Below are 15,295 nucleotides of genomic sequence, written 5' to 3'. Positions count from 1 at the left end.
CATGGTGTTTGTAAATGGCAAGACATGATTTCCCATCTATTAGAATTCTTTGAAGGGGATCAACAGACATGCAGACAAGGGTGATCCAGTGGATACAATGTACTTGAACTTTTAGAAAGCCTTTGACAGGTCCCACACCAAAGGCTCTTAAGCAAAGTAAGCAGTCATGAGACAAGAGGGAAGATCCTTTCATGGCTCAGTAACTAGTTAAAAGACAGGAAACAGAGTAGGAATAAATGGTCAGTTTTCACAGCTGAGAGAAGTAAATAGGGGGATCCCCCTAGGATCGATACTGGGACCAGTGCTGTTCAACATATTCATAAATTATCTGGAAAAAGGGGTAAACAGTGAAGTGGCAAAGTTTTTCAGACAATCCAAAATTACTCAAGATGGTTAAGTCCAAACCAGACTGTGAAGAGTTAAGAGCAAGAAAATGGCAGATGAAATTTCATGTTGATAAATGCAAAGTAACGCACATTGGAAAACGTAATCCAAAGTCTAGCTAGCTAATTTAGACTCCATCATTTTGTGTTCCCAAGGTAGAGCTCTCGGAGTCATTGTGGATAGTTCTCTGAAAGCATCTGCTCAATGCGCAGCAGCAGTCAAAAAAAGCGAACAGAATTTCAGGAACCATTAGGGAAGGGCCAGCTAATAAGACAAAGTATCATAATGCTATTATATAAATCCATGGTACACCCACACTTTGAATATTGCATGCAGTTCTGTCACCCCATCTCAGAACAGATATTCTAGAACTGGGACAAAAGTACAGAGAAGGGCAACAAAAAAAAAGGTGGGCATGGAACAGCGTCCAAGTGAGGAGAGAGTAAAAAGTCTGGGCCTGGCCATGTTAGAAGAGAGATGACTGAAAGGGAATATGACAGAGGTCTATAAAACCATGAATGTTGTGGAGAAATTGAATAGCTGAGTGTTATTTACCCCTTCACATAACACAAGAACTCAGGGTCACCTGATGAAATTAACAGGCAGCGGGTTTAAAACATAAGGAAGTCGTCTTTGCACAACTCACAGTCAACCTGTGGAACTCGTTGCCAGTTGTGAAGGCCAGAAAGTATACTGGGTTCAAAAAAGAATGAGGGAAGTTCATAGAGGATAGGTCCATCAGTGGCTACTGACCAAGATGGTCAGGGAGGCATCCCCATGCTCTGGGTGTCCCTAAACCTCTGACTGCCGGAAGCTGGGACTGGACGACAGGCGATGGATCACTCGATAAATTGCCCTATTCAGTTCATTCCCTCTGAAGCATCTGGCACTGGTCACTGTTTGAAGACAGGATACTGGGCTAGATGGGTCATTGGTCTATCCCAGTATGGCCAGTCTTATGATTCTGGCACTCAGGAGACCTGGGTTCTATACCCAGTTCTGCCTGTGATCCCAGCTAGTCACTGTCCTCTCTGATTCCCCTCCCCTTAGGACTGCATTGTGCTTGCCAGTGGCTCAATCCATGACATTAACTTGGTTAGCTCCTCTGCTAAGACGATCAAAGTCAATAGGTTAAAGACAGAAGACTATTTCTTTCTAGCATCACTGTGATACAGAAGCTGGAAATAAAATGCTTGTATTTAATCGTCTCTCCCCCCAAAAGGCCATGCTAGCTAACTCTCAAAATCACTCTTCATGCCGCATTATTTCAACAAACAAGTCAACCAACTGGCTTCAAAAGAGTAATTAAACTGTGAGAAGCTCCTTCTCTGGCGTATGCCATGGGAAGCTCCAAGCAGCGAAATGCCAATTGCTGGCACTTGTTTTGTTTTGTTTTATTTGTCACAAGCCTTGAGAGAGAATAAAAATGGGTCGAGCGCAGTGCTTCTTAACTATGCCTGAAAGCTGCGGGGGAGGAGGGTTTCCTTTGGAAGAGATCAGGTTTTGTTGCAGAAAGTCAAGAAGTGCTTTACAGTTTTAGGTGATTGCTCTTTTGCACCTTTTGGAGATTTAACTCTTCCTGACTGCACCAGAGGGCAGTGCGCTGGGCTCAGATTTGCAATGTGCCTGGGGCATGTGGCAGTGAGGGAGGAGAGAAACCACAAGCCGTAGAGTGAAACTTCAATGCCACGTTTGTCTACCGAAGATGCACAGTCCCTCGGCACCTTGCCACATGAAAAATTGGAAGTGCAAATAAGGCCCAAAGCAAACTGTCAGTTTCTGATATGGGGCTAAGAAAAGAGTTCCTCTCCCTTTTGCCTGTTAACTATTTCCTTTCGCAAAGGAGTCCACGTCCCCCTGTTTCAGCTCGCTGCTATGAGGAAGGTCTGTCAACATCCCTTTCTAACAGGACACCCTCACAGTAAAACAAATTCACGCTGATTACCAAAGACAGCTGTTTCCACATGGTGAACTGACGGTGTGCTAGGGAGCATACTCTGGAATCTGAACATTGAGTGTAGACTTGTTCACAAGGGCAGTCCTGGCTGGAGGTGCCAGTGAGAGAACAGAGACAGACAAGGTGAAGTCCCCCCTCACCCCCCTCCGAGGTTGTTAGATCAACCATTGAAATATGTCAGCCAACATATTTTTCCCCCCTAGCCTTTCTGAACACCCCAAACCCTCAAGCCCCTGTGTCATAGAATCATAGAATATCAGGGTTGGATGGGACCTCAGGTGGTCCTCTAGTCCAACCCCCTGCTCAAAGCAGGACCAATCCGCAATGAAATCATCCCAGCCAGGGCTTTGTGAAGCGTGACCTTGAAAACCTCTAAGGAAGGAGATTCCCACACCTCCATAGGTAACCCATTCCAGTGCTTCATCACCCTCCTAGTGAAAAAGTTTTTCCTAATATCCAACCTAGACCTCCGCCACTGTAACTTGAGACCATTGCTACTTGTTCTGTCATCTGCTAACACTGAGAACAGCTGAGATCCATCCTCTTTGGAACCCTCTTTCAGGTAGTTGAAAGCAGCTATCAAATCCCCCCTCATTCTTCTCTTCTGCGCACTCAATAATCCCAGTTCCCTCAACCTTTCCTCATAAGTCATGTGCTCCAGCCCTCTAATCATTTTCGTTGCTCTCCGCTGGACTCTCTCCAATTTTTCTGCATCCTTCATGTAATGTGGGGCCCAAAACTGGACACCAGTACTCCAGATGAGGCCTCACCAATGTCGAATAGAGGGGAACGATCACGTCCCTCGATCTGCTGGCAATGCCCCGACTTATACAGTCCAAAATGCCATTAGCCTTCTTGGCAACAAGGGCGTGCTGTTGACTCATATCCAGCTTCTCATCCTCTGTAACCCCTAGGTCCTTTTCTGCAGAACTGCTGCCGAGCCACTCGGTCCCCAGTCTGTAGCGGCGCATGGGATTCTTCCGTCCTAAGTGCAGGACTCTGCACTTGTCCTTGTTGAACCTCATCAGATTTCTTTTGGCCCAATCCTCTAATTTGTCTAGGGCCCTCTGTATCCTATCCCTACCCTCCAGCGTATCTACCTCTCATCCCAGTTTAGTGTCATCTGAAAACTTGCTGAGGGTGCAGTCCACGCCATCCTCCAGATCATTAATGAAGATATTGAACAAAACCAGCCCCGGGACCGACCCTTGGGGCACTCCGCTTGATACCGGCTGCCAGCTAGACATGGAGCCATTGATCACTACCCGTTGAGCCCGACAATCTAGCCAGCTTTCTATCCACCTTATCATCCATTCATCCAGCCCATACTTCTTTAACTTGCTGGCAAAATACCGTGGGAGACCATATCAAAAGCTTTGCTAAAGTCAAGGAATAACACGTTCACTGCATTCCCCTCATCCACAGAGCCAGTTATCTCGTCGTAGAAGGCAATTAGATTAGTCAGGCATGACTTGCCCTTGGTGAATCCATGCTGACTGTTCGTGATCGCTTTCCTCTCCTCTAAGTGCTTCAGAATTGATTCCTTGAGGACCTGCTCCATGGTTTTTCCAGGGACTGGGGTGTGGCTGACTGGCCTGTAGTTCCTCAGATCTTCTTCCTTCCCTTTTTTAAAGATGGGCACTCTACATTAGCCTTTGCCAGTTTTTCGGGACCTCCCCTGATCGCCAAGAGTTTTCAAAGATAATGGCCAATGGCTCTGCAATCACATCCGCCAACTCCTTCAGCACTCTCGGATGCAGTGCATCTGGTCCCATGGACTTGTGCTCATACAGCTTTTCTAAATAGTCCCGAACCACTTCTTTCTCCACAGAGGGCTGGTCACCTCCTCCCCGTGCTGTGCTGCCCAGTGCAGCAGTCCAGAAGGTGACCTTGTTCGTGAAGAGAGAGGCAAAAAAACTATTGAGTATATTAGCTTTTTCCACGTCCTCTGTCACTAGGTTGCCTCCCTCATTCAGTAAGGGGCCCACATGTTCCTTGTGTCATTCTGGTTGCCATTTGCTGTTGATCGGCTATCAGTTCCTTTCCATACAGTGACTAGCACTGCACAGAATATTCAGAATCTGGCCTTGCCTTGTACCTTATGAAAGGTTACAGTTATCAATGTTCAAAGCAGAACAGCTGTGTCTGGTTTGGGGTATGATTTCTTCACTCTGCCAAAGGTCTCAGATATGTTTTTTCCCTCCAGTATAATCTTAAAATCCTTCTCCTTTTGAGGGTCTCTAGCGGATGACATCTGAAGGCGTATTCCCTTCCTTTGCTTTTATCCTAAGCCTCATAAGATTTATGTACATTGAATTGTATAAGCTACTTATCTGCCCTGGCTCTTATTCTGTGTGGGTCCATTTTCCATTGTAGTCTCCCACCTTCATTCACAGGAGATGCCAGCACTGTACTTTTTAGTGTATGTTCCCTCTTCCAAGCCATATTGATCAAAGGAAGTATGGCATTCTTCATGTCATTTCTCACTAGCGCTGGGGCTTTGATTTCCATGCAGAGGCATTGTCCACTTCACTAATTCATCTCTTGTTCCATGCTTATGGCTTTAGTGTATACCATTGTTGTGAATTTGTTGCCAGGCATTCATGCTTAATACATTATTTTATTATTTATATTAGGGTAGAACTTAAAAGGCCCCATTGTGTCAGATGCCATACATACATATAGTAAGAGAGAATATACTAAGAGCTTACATCCTAAATAGATAGAGAATGGGAGAAAGGAAGTATTGCCTTCATTTCACAGATATGGGGCAGGGAAACTGAAGCACAGAGAGATTAAGTGACTCCCCCAGGGTGACACAGGAAATCTGTGGCAGACAAGGGAATTGAACCCCACTCTTGAGGCCCACTCCAATAACTTTGCCACCGCACTATCCTACCTCTCTAAATCTGAGAACTACATTTCCCAGAATGGCCTGTGGGAATCTCTCTGCTAGGGCAAGTTCTTCTGAGACAAGGAGAAGAGTGTACTCGAGAACATTCGCTGTGGGCTCGCTCTGTTATCGATGTATGAAAGTGACTTGTACTGGCTACTGAAACGTGCTTTTAAATAGAGTGAGCAGGAGAGGCCAAAAGCATCTCCTCTAATTGCGTGCTTGTTCATGTGTCTAACTGCAGCTCCGTGTGCCAAGTAGATGAGGGGAAAACCCCCACGGGGCAGCTTGTCGTTCAGCTTTGCCTCTGCCCTCCCAACTTGGAACGCCAGGGCTGCCTGCAGCAGCTGAGTGGGTAAATGTAACATTTTGATGCAGTTGGTCCCAGAAAGAGCTTATTGCGTGCATCACCAAAGAATTAGAGAAGCATTTTAAGATGCTGCATTATGTATGAACTGAGCTGTGTTGCTGATTTAATGGCCAGTAGGGCTGCCGTGGTGGGCGGAGTCTACTGGGAAGAACAATTGCAGCTGCTCTTTTGTGGGAGCCAAGCGGGTGTCCAAACGGGCTAGCCACAGAATAGAATTGGTCTGGTCTCGTTGGTTTAGTGCTGCCGGAGTTACGTTTTCATACGGCAGTTTCACAGGCGACGAGGAGAGACGGGACTTTCTCTTTGGTCTTGGTGTCTTACCAGCTATTATACTGTATTGTTGTTATTTGTATCACGCGATCAGCTAGAGATCAGGGCCCCGTTGTGCTGGGCACGGTGCAAACACAGAGTGTGAGACAGTCCCTGCCGCAAAGAACTCCTAGTCCAGGAAGTATTTTCCCCGTTGAACAGCTGAGGAACGGAGGTCAAGAGAGCTAAAGTGACTAGTCCAGTGTCACAGAGGGAGTCTGTGGCTGTGTCTACACTGAAAAGTGTAGCAGCACCGAGTCTCAGAACTTGGGTCAGTTGACTCTGGCTCACAGGGCTAGAAATAGCAGGGCTGATGTTCCTTCTCTGGCAGGAACCCAGGGCTCCGGGACCATCCCCACTCACCGGGTCTCAGAGCCCGGGTTCTACCCCGAGCGGGAGTGTCTACGCTACTATTTTTAGCCCTGCAAGCCGGAGCCAGTTGACACTTGACTCTGAGGCTTTGCCTTTGCAGTAGAGACGTACCCACGGGCGGAGCCAGGAAATTAACCTAGCTGTCTGGAATCCTAGACCAATGCCTTACCCATGAGACCATCCTCTCTGTCTAAGGTGTCAGGGCTGTTCCACTCCTGCTTTTTCGCTCCCCTCCAAGGGTCCCCAGCAGAGCGATGCATCGCTCCTGTGCATTGTGGATTTTTTAAAAATGAAACACTTTGTAAATCTCATAAGTCAGAGGGAGATTTAAATGTATGTTCTTGGAGCCCCCTTTAAACCAGCTGCATATCACTGCACGTGTTGAGAAGTTGTTAAGGGAAAAAGCCAGAGGAATAATCTGTACTGACTGCGGCTTCATCAGGTATTGAGCATTCCATAAATCTCTCCATTCAATTGTTCGGCTGGGTTTGAGAATCACAGATTTCCACCATGACACTAGGTCAGGGATACCGGGATCCTCCCTGGCATGTGACTGGTCTCTGAAATATCGGTTGAGTTACGGTATGTGGTTGCATATGTGTCCTGTCTTACCAGGTGCAATACACTTAATGGCTAGAAAGTATGTGTGGGAGAGGGAGACGGGGGACATACAGGATTAATGGCATTTAGGGTCTGAAAAAAAAAAAAAACCATAATCCACAGCAAGACCTGACTCTTTGCCTTGGACCCTGGCTGTGTTCCACTGCATCAGTGTCCAGCCCTGCGGTACTGGTGTGGAGCTGAAGGATGCAAATGTCCCAACTCTGTTCTCGACCCCACCTGTCCAGAAAGGTACACGAGCCGTTGCTGTAAAACAGCCTGACCGTGGCGAGTCTCTTAGGCCCTGCACCTGCAAAGGGCTCTTTGATGAGGCTATTCACGTACCGCAGATTTGTCATGCGTATGGGTCTTTGCGGGATCAGGGCCTTATTTCTCGATGCCTCAGCTCCTCCTTTGTAAAATGATATTAATACTCAGTTTCGTCACCTTTTGTCTGTCTTGTCTGTTTAGACAGTAAGTTCTTCGTGGCAGGGACTGTCTCTTACTTGGTGTCTGTGCAGCACCTAGTACAATGTGGCCCTGATCTCAGTTGAGGCCTCTAGCTTTCTACGGTAATGCAAATAATAATTGCTGAGTCCTTTCTGAGCATTTTGCTAGAAGAGAAGGAACATCACATAGTCTGGACTGAAATTTAGGAGTCATAGCTTCTGTTACCTGGTCCTGCAACTGACTTACTCTGTGAACTTAGGCAAGTCACATTGCTTTCGTTTATAAAACAGGGATCATATTTGCCTACCTCACAAGGGTGCTGGGAGACTTAAGTAATAATGGTAAATGCCTGGGGGTCCTTAAGTGAAAGAGGTGCATGAATATGGTGTTGGTTGTTTCATCAAACGGGAACACTTGTGGTTTGGAAAATGTTATGGTTTCGTTGTATTACTGTACCAGCTAAGAGCCCTAGTCATGGACCACGACCCCACCTCAGCAGGCACTGTACAACACAGAGCAAAATAAGACGTCCCTGCCCCAAAGAGCTTACAATCCAAGTATAACATGAGACAGCAGACAGACAGACAGGGAAGTAGAAGGAAACAGAGCCAGTTTGATAGGCAGGGATATTAGCACATCAGCAGCCCGGCCGTTGTCACAGTGTGACTGGAAGCCAGTTATGTAGTTTTATGGCATTGGCAGGATGTGCTGTGAGCCACGACAGAGAAATTAAATAAATCTCTCAAGTGAAAGGTTTTTATTTTACCTTTAATTCTCCTGAGATCTAGGTTGTTCTGTTGCTTTAATGCAGCAGATGATCTGCTTTTGTAAATTGCAGCGCTAACACGGTGTAAACTGAGCAGAAGTGATTAGGGAGGGGAAAAGCCGATTAAGACATTTGGGCGGCGGGGGCGGGGGGATAGCTGCCTATGTTGTCATCTCAAGGAAACATGTCACTGCAGTAGGGCTCACTGTTTAGCAGCTCCTGCATTCAGTGGCGTGGGTGCAGGATTTGTGGTGTGCATGCATCATTTACCTTTGTGTTTACTGAGCCTCCAGCCTCAACTTGATTCAGAGTTCAATGCATGAACCTCCCCTAACAATGTCCAGTTTGAATAAACTGCATGTAGCATAGAGCGAGGAGAAAGGCACTGTAATGACCAGTGAATCTCCAGTACCTTTCCCAATAGGATTTTTAAGTATTATTGCGTAAACCTCAAGCTACCTAGGATCAAATGGGGGAAGTGAATAGGTTGCCCATCCATTCATTCCTATGCCTTGGATAGCGTCCACGGTTTTTTGACTCCTGGGATGCCCAGCTCAACAGGTTTGTTGATCTCTAGATGTACGGTTGGGGGGGAGGGGGGGCAACTAAATACACAGTGTAACTGGTGCACCTGGACCACTGGAGTCAAGGTGCATTAACTACACAATTGCTAATACATCCCTCGCAGCTCCACACAGTATGGGAACAGTGCGGTTTGTATTGCAGTCGTTGGGTACGAGATACGGTGCATGGGGTGGTGTATTTGCTTACCATCGATGGAGCCATTTCCTAACATGCTCTGAAGGAGGTTCTTCCTGGAGGCAGTGATTTTTTTAAAATGTTCCTTCCTGAAACAGATTCTTTTTTAAATATATCTGACCTGCAGATAGCCTTGAGCCACAAGATTGTGGTGTTGTCTCCAGATTGCAAGCTTTTGGAAGCAGGGGCTAACTTTTTGTTCTGTTTTTGTATAGCTCCTAGCACAGTGGGGTCCTGGGCCATGACAAGGGCTCCTAACTGCTGCTGCAATACAAATAATAATTTAACAACAATAACAAGGGCGTTGAGCTCTGGGATTTCAGTATAGCTCCCTATAGAGATAAGAACTCGGTAGGACGTTGAGATCTGGACTCAGATCCAGACTTTTCCAAAGTCCTGATGTGTTTCGATCCAGAGTTTTGAGCCAGATCCATCTCTGTTCAGAAAGTTACTAAAAAAGAAACTGGTGTCTGAAAAGAGAAAGGAAGGTGCGGATCTCTGAATACGCTCTTTGAGAAGTAGCAGCAGAGCGGATAGGCAGACTCCCTCCACTGGGCTGTTTTGGAGCTTCTCAGTCAGTGGAAAGAGGAAAAAGGAAAGGGTCATTTCCCCCTGCATGAACAGGAACTTCATAGCAATCCAGAGCACGGGGGTATTGGCACTCCACCATATCATTACAGCTTAACATCTGGTCTCACCCAAGCAAACTTGGATTTAGGGATTTTACAGGCCAGTGTTGGAATTATGCCAGGGCTCTGGGACCTGGCAGTTGAGGGATGAGCCACGGTACTTTGCGTAATGGGAGGGCAGATTAATTGAAAAGTCCCTTCCACTCCCCCACCAGCCTAATTTTGGTCGCCAAATTTCCCCCACAGGCTCGAACATGCTTCTCTGAAAACCTCCAAGTGTTGCAATGTTAAAAAAGCAGTGCAGTAAAAAAGTGTTAATACTTCGTTGAGCAGTTATATGGGGGGGCTAGCTGTTTGCTTTGCACTTTCCCATATTTTTTTATAATGAGTAATAACTGCCGGCAAATGTTTCTGATTAAATCCTCTCCAGGCTATTGATTTATGGCGAGTATTGCAGCCATATGGAATGCGCCCAAAATACGCTGAACGGTCTCATTGCGAGCAAAGAGGACGTTAGGCAAAAAGTTGAGGTAAGTGGCTGTGGGGGAGACCGGGATGATGCACGGGGCGTTCAGTCCAATAGCTCTTCTGTGTTCTGCCTCCCTTCCTGGATTTACTTCGTTGTCAGGTTTAGAAACTGCTGCTGGGATTGAATGATTAAGGAGAATTTCCCAAGAGCGTTGATGAAGAGGGAAGGGAAGAATTGGGGGGCTGATTCTGGGGCAGTACAAGGGGGTTGGCAGGCAAAGATAGCTTCTCATCAGCGTTCAGCCACCCGTCTGCCAGTGTGCCGCCTGGCATAAATTAGAGCAGCTCATGCATTCTTTACTTGGGCTACTGAGCAGCCCAGAATCTCCATAGTACCTTGTACTATTGCCCCCATCTGCCTCCCACGCCCACCCCGTGCAGGGCCAGTGCTAGAGAAGGTCCCACGAGCCCCTTGTAGTTTTTTAATAGTCACTGTACGGAGCAGGGGGCAGAATCACCCTCTTACACCTCATAGCCTCCACAGTGCAAGGCTTAAAGCCACCATGTTTAGGCTGTTTCATGAATGTGTTTCATTTTTTCCCCTTTTTAAATACTCTGGCTTTGTAGCAGGAAGGCCCTCAAAGCCTCTCCCATCCAGCCAGTTGTGTCACAATAAATGACAGCCATGGATGATGGAAAAGACCCAATTCATCGTCCCTCTGCAAGGTGCTGAGCACCCTCAATGCCCATTTAGAGATTCATGGATTTTCAGGCCAGAAGGATCATCCTCTCTGACCTGCTGCCTCACACAAGCCAGAGGATTTCACCCACTTTTTCCTGCACTGAGCCCCATGGAAGACAACTGTTTATGTCACTGGGAGATCAGCACCTTATAGGGTTGGCCCCTGTATCACTCAGCCCACCTTCCCGGTAAAAAAAGGCTTTATCAGTGGATCAGACGAGCTCAGCACAGCCGGTTTCCCACATAGCCTGTCATTCCCACCCGCCGTTTTCCCCTCTGTAAAGCCCATCCGCAACCTCCTCACATTTCATTGCTCAAAAGCGTCATAGGGCTGCATGTGTGAGTAGCCCTCAGCCCTGCTCCCGCCCCCCGAGCCTGAGAAGGTCACCTCCGTGAAGACGAAATCACTTCCACCCCACGAAGATGAAATCGCTCCCTGCCTCCGTCCGTCACTGGAGTGTTCTGGGACCGATCCAAAGCCGGGGTGGGGTGGGGTGGGAGGGAGGAGTCTTTCCATTGACTCCACTGGGCTTTGGATCAGGCGCCTATGTCGTTGGTGCTGAATTTCTGGCAGATGTGTTTGTGCTGCTGGAGCCAGGTGCATTGTGGGCAGTTTCCACACACAGCTCTAACAGCTCCTGCTCTGGGTCAGCCTGGCCCTTCCTCCCGCCGAAGCTCCAGTTTTGTGCCTCCCTTAAGCAGAGATTTTGGACCACATTCAGTTCTGGCACAAGCTGTTACTACCTTCTGAAGTCAATGGGGACATGGGCCAACTTATACTGACTCGGCGTTGGGGACTGAAGTGTTCTATCTCCTGTGCTGTGTGCCCAAATAGCTCCTTGGGGCTAGGGCAGCGAGACCACCCACCCCCGATCTTCTCTTTAAAGCAGTAGGAATCTGTATCGCATGGGCTACCAGACTAGGGATGATCTCTCTGTCTAGTGTAGACACTTCTCCTGCCCCCGCTATGGTCGTAGCTGAGCTCCTCACAGTCTTTAGTGTATTTGTCCTCACAGCACCCCTGTGAGGTAGAAGAGCCAGAAAGGACAGGCTACTTGAGTGGCTAGTTGTTTCCATCCGTAATTTCTGCTTCATTTGTGATGTTAATCTCAAATCGCTGGGCTGCCTCTGCATGTTACTTTATTGTCCACCAATGGCCTGTGATTCACCATGCAAATGCAGCAGAGTGGTTACGAACTGAATCCCTTTTTATAACCCCGCCAGCCTCCCAGCTCTCACATCAAAATATTACGATCCAGATTATGTCCAGTATCCAAGGCGCTACTGCTGTGACCTCTAGCTGTTCGCGCATTTCTCCTTATTTAATTACATTTCCGCTTGTTAGCAGAGCCTATCTCTCTGCATAGCCTAATACACGTTGCATCAGGCCCATCGCAATGCACGAGTCTTATAGTTTAATGTGGTCTGGGATAAGGGAGACTCTCTCTCTCTCTCTCTCTCTCTCTCTCTCCCTCTCTCTCTCCTTCTAGGTGGTCCCCCGCTCTAGTGGGTTTGGGGCAGTTGCTCACTATGTCCCAGTCATTGTTTCCCTATGGTGGACTGGATAGGATTCCCATCAGAACTGGCCAATGCTGCCCCTGAATCAGCTGGACTGGTCACTGCTTCAGCGATCGGAAACATGGTGCCACTCCCCTACTCCCCAGGAGTCTGGGTATTCTGCTCCTAGCACTTCTGTCCCCTGCCTGGCGAGAGGAAGCAAGGGACTCAGACCTAGGTCTCCTACATGCAAAGGAGCACAACTAATGGAAGTGATAGGCGGTACTGTGTATATGATGGAACTGGGACATTCGCCCCAACCCCAGTGCCCTTACTGGAAAAATTAGGAACTAATGATGCATTGTGCTTTGAGAGTTTACAGAAGCAAAACAAAGCAGCTTGAGAAAAATTTTTTTCCCATCTCTTCATTTATTTTATTTCATTTCATTGTTAGGAATGCACATTAAAGGTTCAGGATGGGAAGTTTAAATTGCAAGATCTGTTGGTGGTACCAATGCAGAGGGTCTTGAAGTATCATCTCCTATTAAAAGTAAGTGTTTCGGAATCAAAATTTTCCTCGCAGTGGCCACTCTTGCCATAGCATCTCTGGGCTTTTCCCGTAGCAAATGGAATCAGCAGAGTGAGGGATTTTTTTTTTCTTTAAATGAAATAATTACTACAGCTGCTTAAACACAACATAACATTTGTGCCATCTTTTAAAGTACAATGACCAAGGGTAATTCCGCACTAGTTAGTCACGAGAGGCAGTTAATGAATATAAAATAAGCTTTCATATCGTCTGATTATGTGTGAAATTCCTCCCGTCAGCTCTGTGTAGCAGATCCACCAAGCACCAAGAGCTTTGCTGGTTCGTCTCCTTATGGCGATAGCTGCCGACTGCCTGCCACAGCTTCGTTGCTGTATGTTCACAGTGGCATGCAGTAATTGGTTTATGGCCTGTATTATGTGCTGTTACATGAGGTGGGCAGTAGTGTGTGAAACTTTCCTAACGCACTCGGAATAATTTTTTGCAGGAGCTTCTCAGCCATTCGTCTGATCGGCCAGAAAAGCAACAACTCAAGGAAGCTTTGGAAGCCATGCAGGTAGGAGATGAGTGACGCAGTCTACCTGCAGGGAACTGGTAGAAGCAGCATGCCCTTGAATGTTAGGCTGCAAGGGTGGAGATGAATCCGGGTCGAGGCGATTGACATTTAGGTGTGTTACAGTAGCACCAAGAGGTCAGTGCCCCGGTGCATTAGGCACGGTACAAACACATAACAGAAACCATTCCTGCCCCAAAGAGCTTAAAATCTAAAGACTTATTTCTTCAAAGATGGTGATGCTTGCAAAGAGTTCAGACATTGCCATTTTAGATAGCTCAGCTTAAGGGTGTTAAGATTCCGTAAACATGCTTCTTATTTTCTTTGCAAAAGCTGCAGGGGCAGGATGTGTGTGTCACTACTCAGATGCAATACTTCTACCTGGGTTGGAAGGAAGGTCAATTATGTGTAGGAAAAACTTCACAGGGAAAAGTGCAACACATCTGGGCAGAGGAAAGAGATGCCTTTTCCTTTATGATATGCATATGCACTCTAGTTGCTATTAGAAGTCATTTCACAACAAATGCATAGTTGGCACCATTATCTTCTCTCCAAAGCACAGTGGGAAGCTGGTATTGGCTGACAATTTTGCACTGATAACCACTGTACATAGATGTACTGTGACAAATTCGACTCTTGCTTTCACCAGTGTAAATCTAGTGACTCCACTGACATGTGGAGTTACTTCGAATCTACACCAGTGTTGTAGAAATTTGTCCCTCTTAGTGTGTTTGTGTACTGTGCGTCTGCATGGAGCATAGATGGGGATGCACCATCATCCAGATCCGAATACCACTGAGTGGAGTGAGTTGGGAATTTTCCATCTAAATTGTTTGGGTCTTTTTGATGAAAAATGGCTTGTTCACAAAATGGAAATTTCTGTGTGTTTGAAAGTTTTGGCAAAAAGAAAAGGAGGACTTGTGGCACCTTAGAGACTAACAAATTTATTTGAGCGTAAGCTTTCGTGAGCTACAGCTCACTTCATCGGATGCCGTAGCTCACGAAAGCTTATGCTCAAATAAATTTGTTAGTCTCTAAGGTGCCACAAATACTCCTTTTCTTTTTGCAGATACAGACTAACATGGCTGCTACTCTGAAAGTTTTGGGGGTTTCAATGAAAACCTTGAAACCCCCAAATTTGAGAAAAATCACAACAAAAACAAATTCATTTTTGTCACAGTTTTCTGCAGGTTTCTCTGGTTTTACAGTCATGTAATTCAGAGCAGAATCAGCCTGTAGGACCAGTCATTAAACCCAGATTGTCTCCATGACTATGAGAGCATTTACCACTGAGCTGTCCTCTATGTTCTGAGATCACATTGTTTGTTTTCTGCCTCTGAGGATCAGCTTTTTTTCTAATGACTCTGCGTTTCCTAGGACTTACATAAGTTGAGTGACCTTTTTAGTCATTTTCCCTGCTAGCCAGTGCGTCCAGAGCTGGTATGTAGGTCATGGGAACATGAAGGTTGTTTGAAGGACATTGCAGTCTAATCCACTGCTGCTAACAGGCACTGACCTACCTTGATTCTCTTACATTACAAAGCTAAACTTGTGGGTTCCACCGGAGTAGTTTTCTAAAGCCCTTCTTTCTGCTACACGAATGATCTAAGTGCTGCCTATGACTCCCTAAATGCTGTGCGTGGCATCTCACCTTCCTGACCAAGTATGAATTGAAAGTTTGTTTGTTTTCCTGTTGCAAGGATCAAGAATTACATCAGTCGTGCCCAAGGCTATTGCATGCTATGTGCCTTCGACTCCTGCCACAGTCAGTGGGAATTAAGGATGCCCAGCACCTTCCAGAATAAGGCTGGGACGGGGGTGGGAGGGGGGAGGGCTAATTCAGTGAAGAGCTTAGAGGTGCGTAGCTCTGCATTGATAGGACTGCTCCTGTGCTTTAAGTTAGACACGTGTTTAAGTGCTTTGTTGAGTTGAGTGCCTGAAATCCACGTTTCACACACACATGCATAAAGGGGGAACAGTCCCTATTATGATATAGGGC

General features: G+C 46.7%; 1 protein-coding gene across 1 annotated transcript in view; it reads left to right on the top strand.

Moving 5' to 3' along the window:
* The window catches only part of VAV2 (vav guanine nucleotide exchange factor 2), a 310,317-nt gene that overhangs the window by 265,039 nt on the left and 29,983 nt on the right, over positions 1-15,295 (top strand). Inside the window, exons 10-12 of the mRNA XM_077836255.1 lie at positions 9,920-10,019; positions 12,651-12,746; positions 13,231-13,299. Coding sequence (XP_077692381.1) covers positions 9,920-10,019; positions 12,651-12,746; positions 13,231-13,299 — 265 coding nt within the window. The remainder of the gene's footprint in view (positions 1-9,919; positions 10,020-12,650; positions 12,747-13,230; positions 13,300-15,295) is intronic.

This window comes from Eretmochelys imbricata, chromosome 16 (genome assembly GCF_965152235.1).
Source record: "Eretmochelys imbricata isolate rEreImb1 chromosome 16, rEreImb1.hap1, whole genome shotgun sequence".
In the NCBI taxonomy this organism is placed as follows: Eukaryota; Metazoa; Chordata; order Testudines; family Cheloniidae; genus Eretmochelys; species Eretmochelys imbricata.
This window is presented reverse-complemented; position numbering and strand designations above follow the sequence as displayed.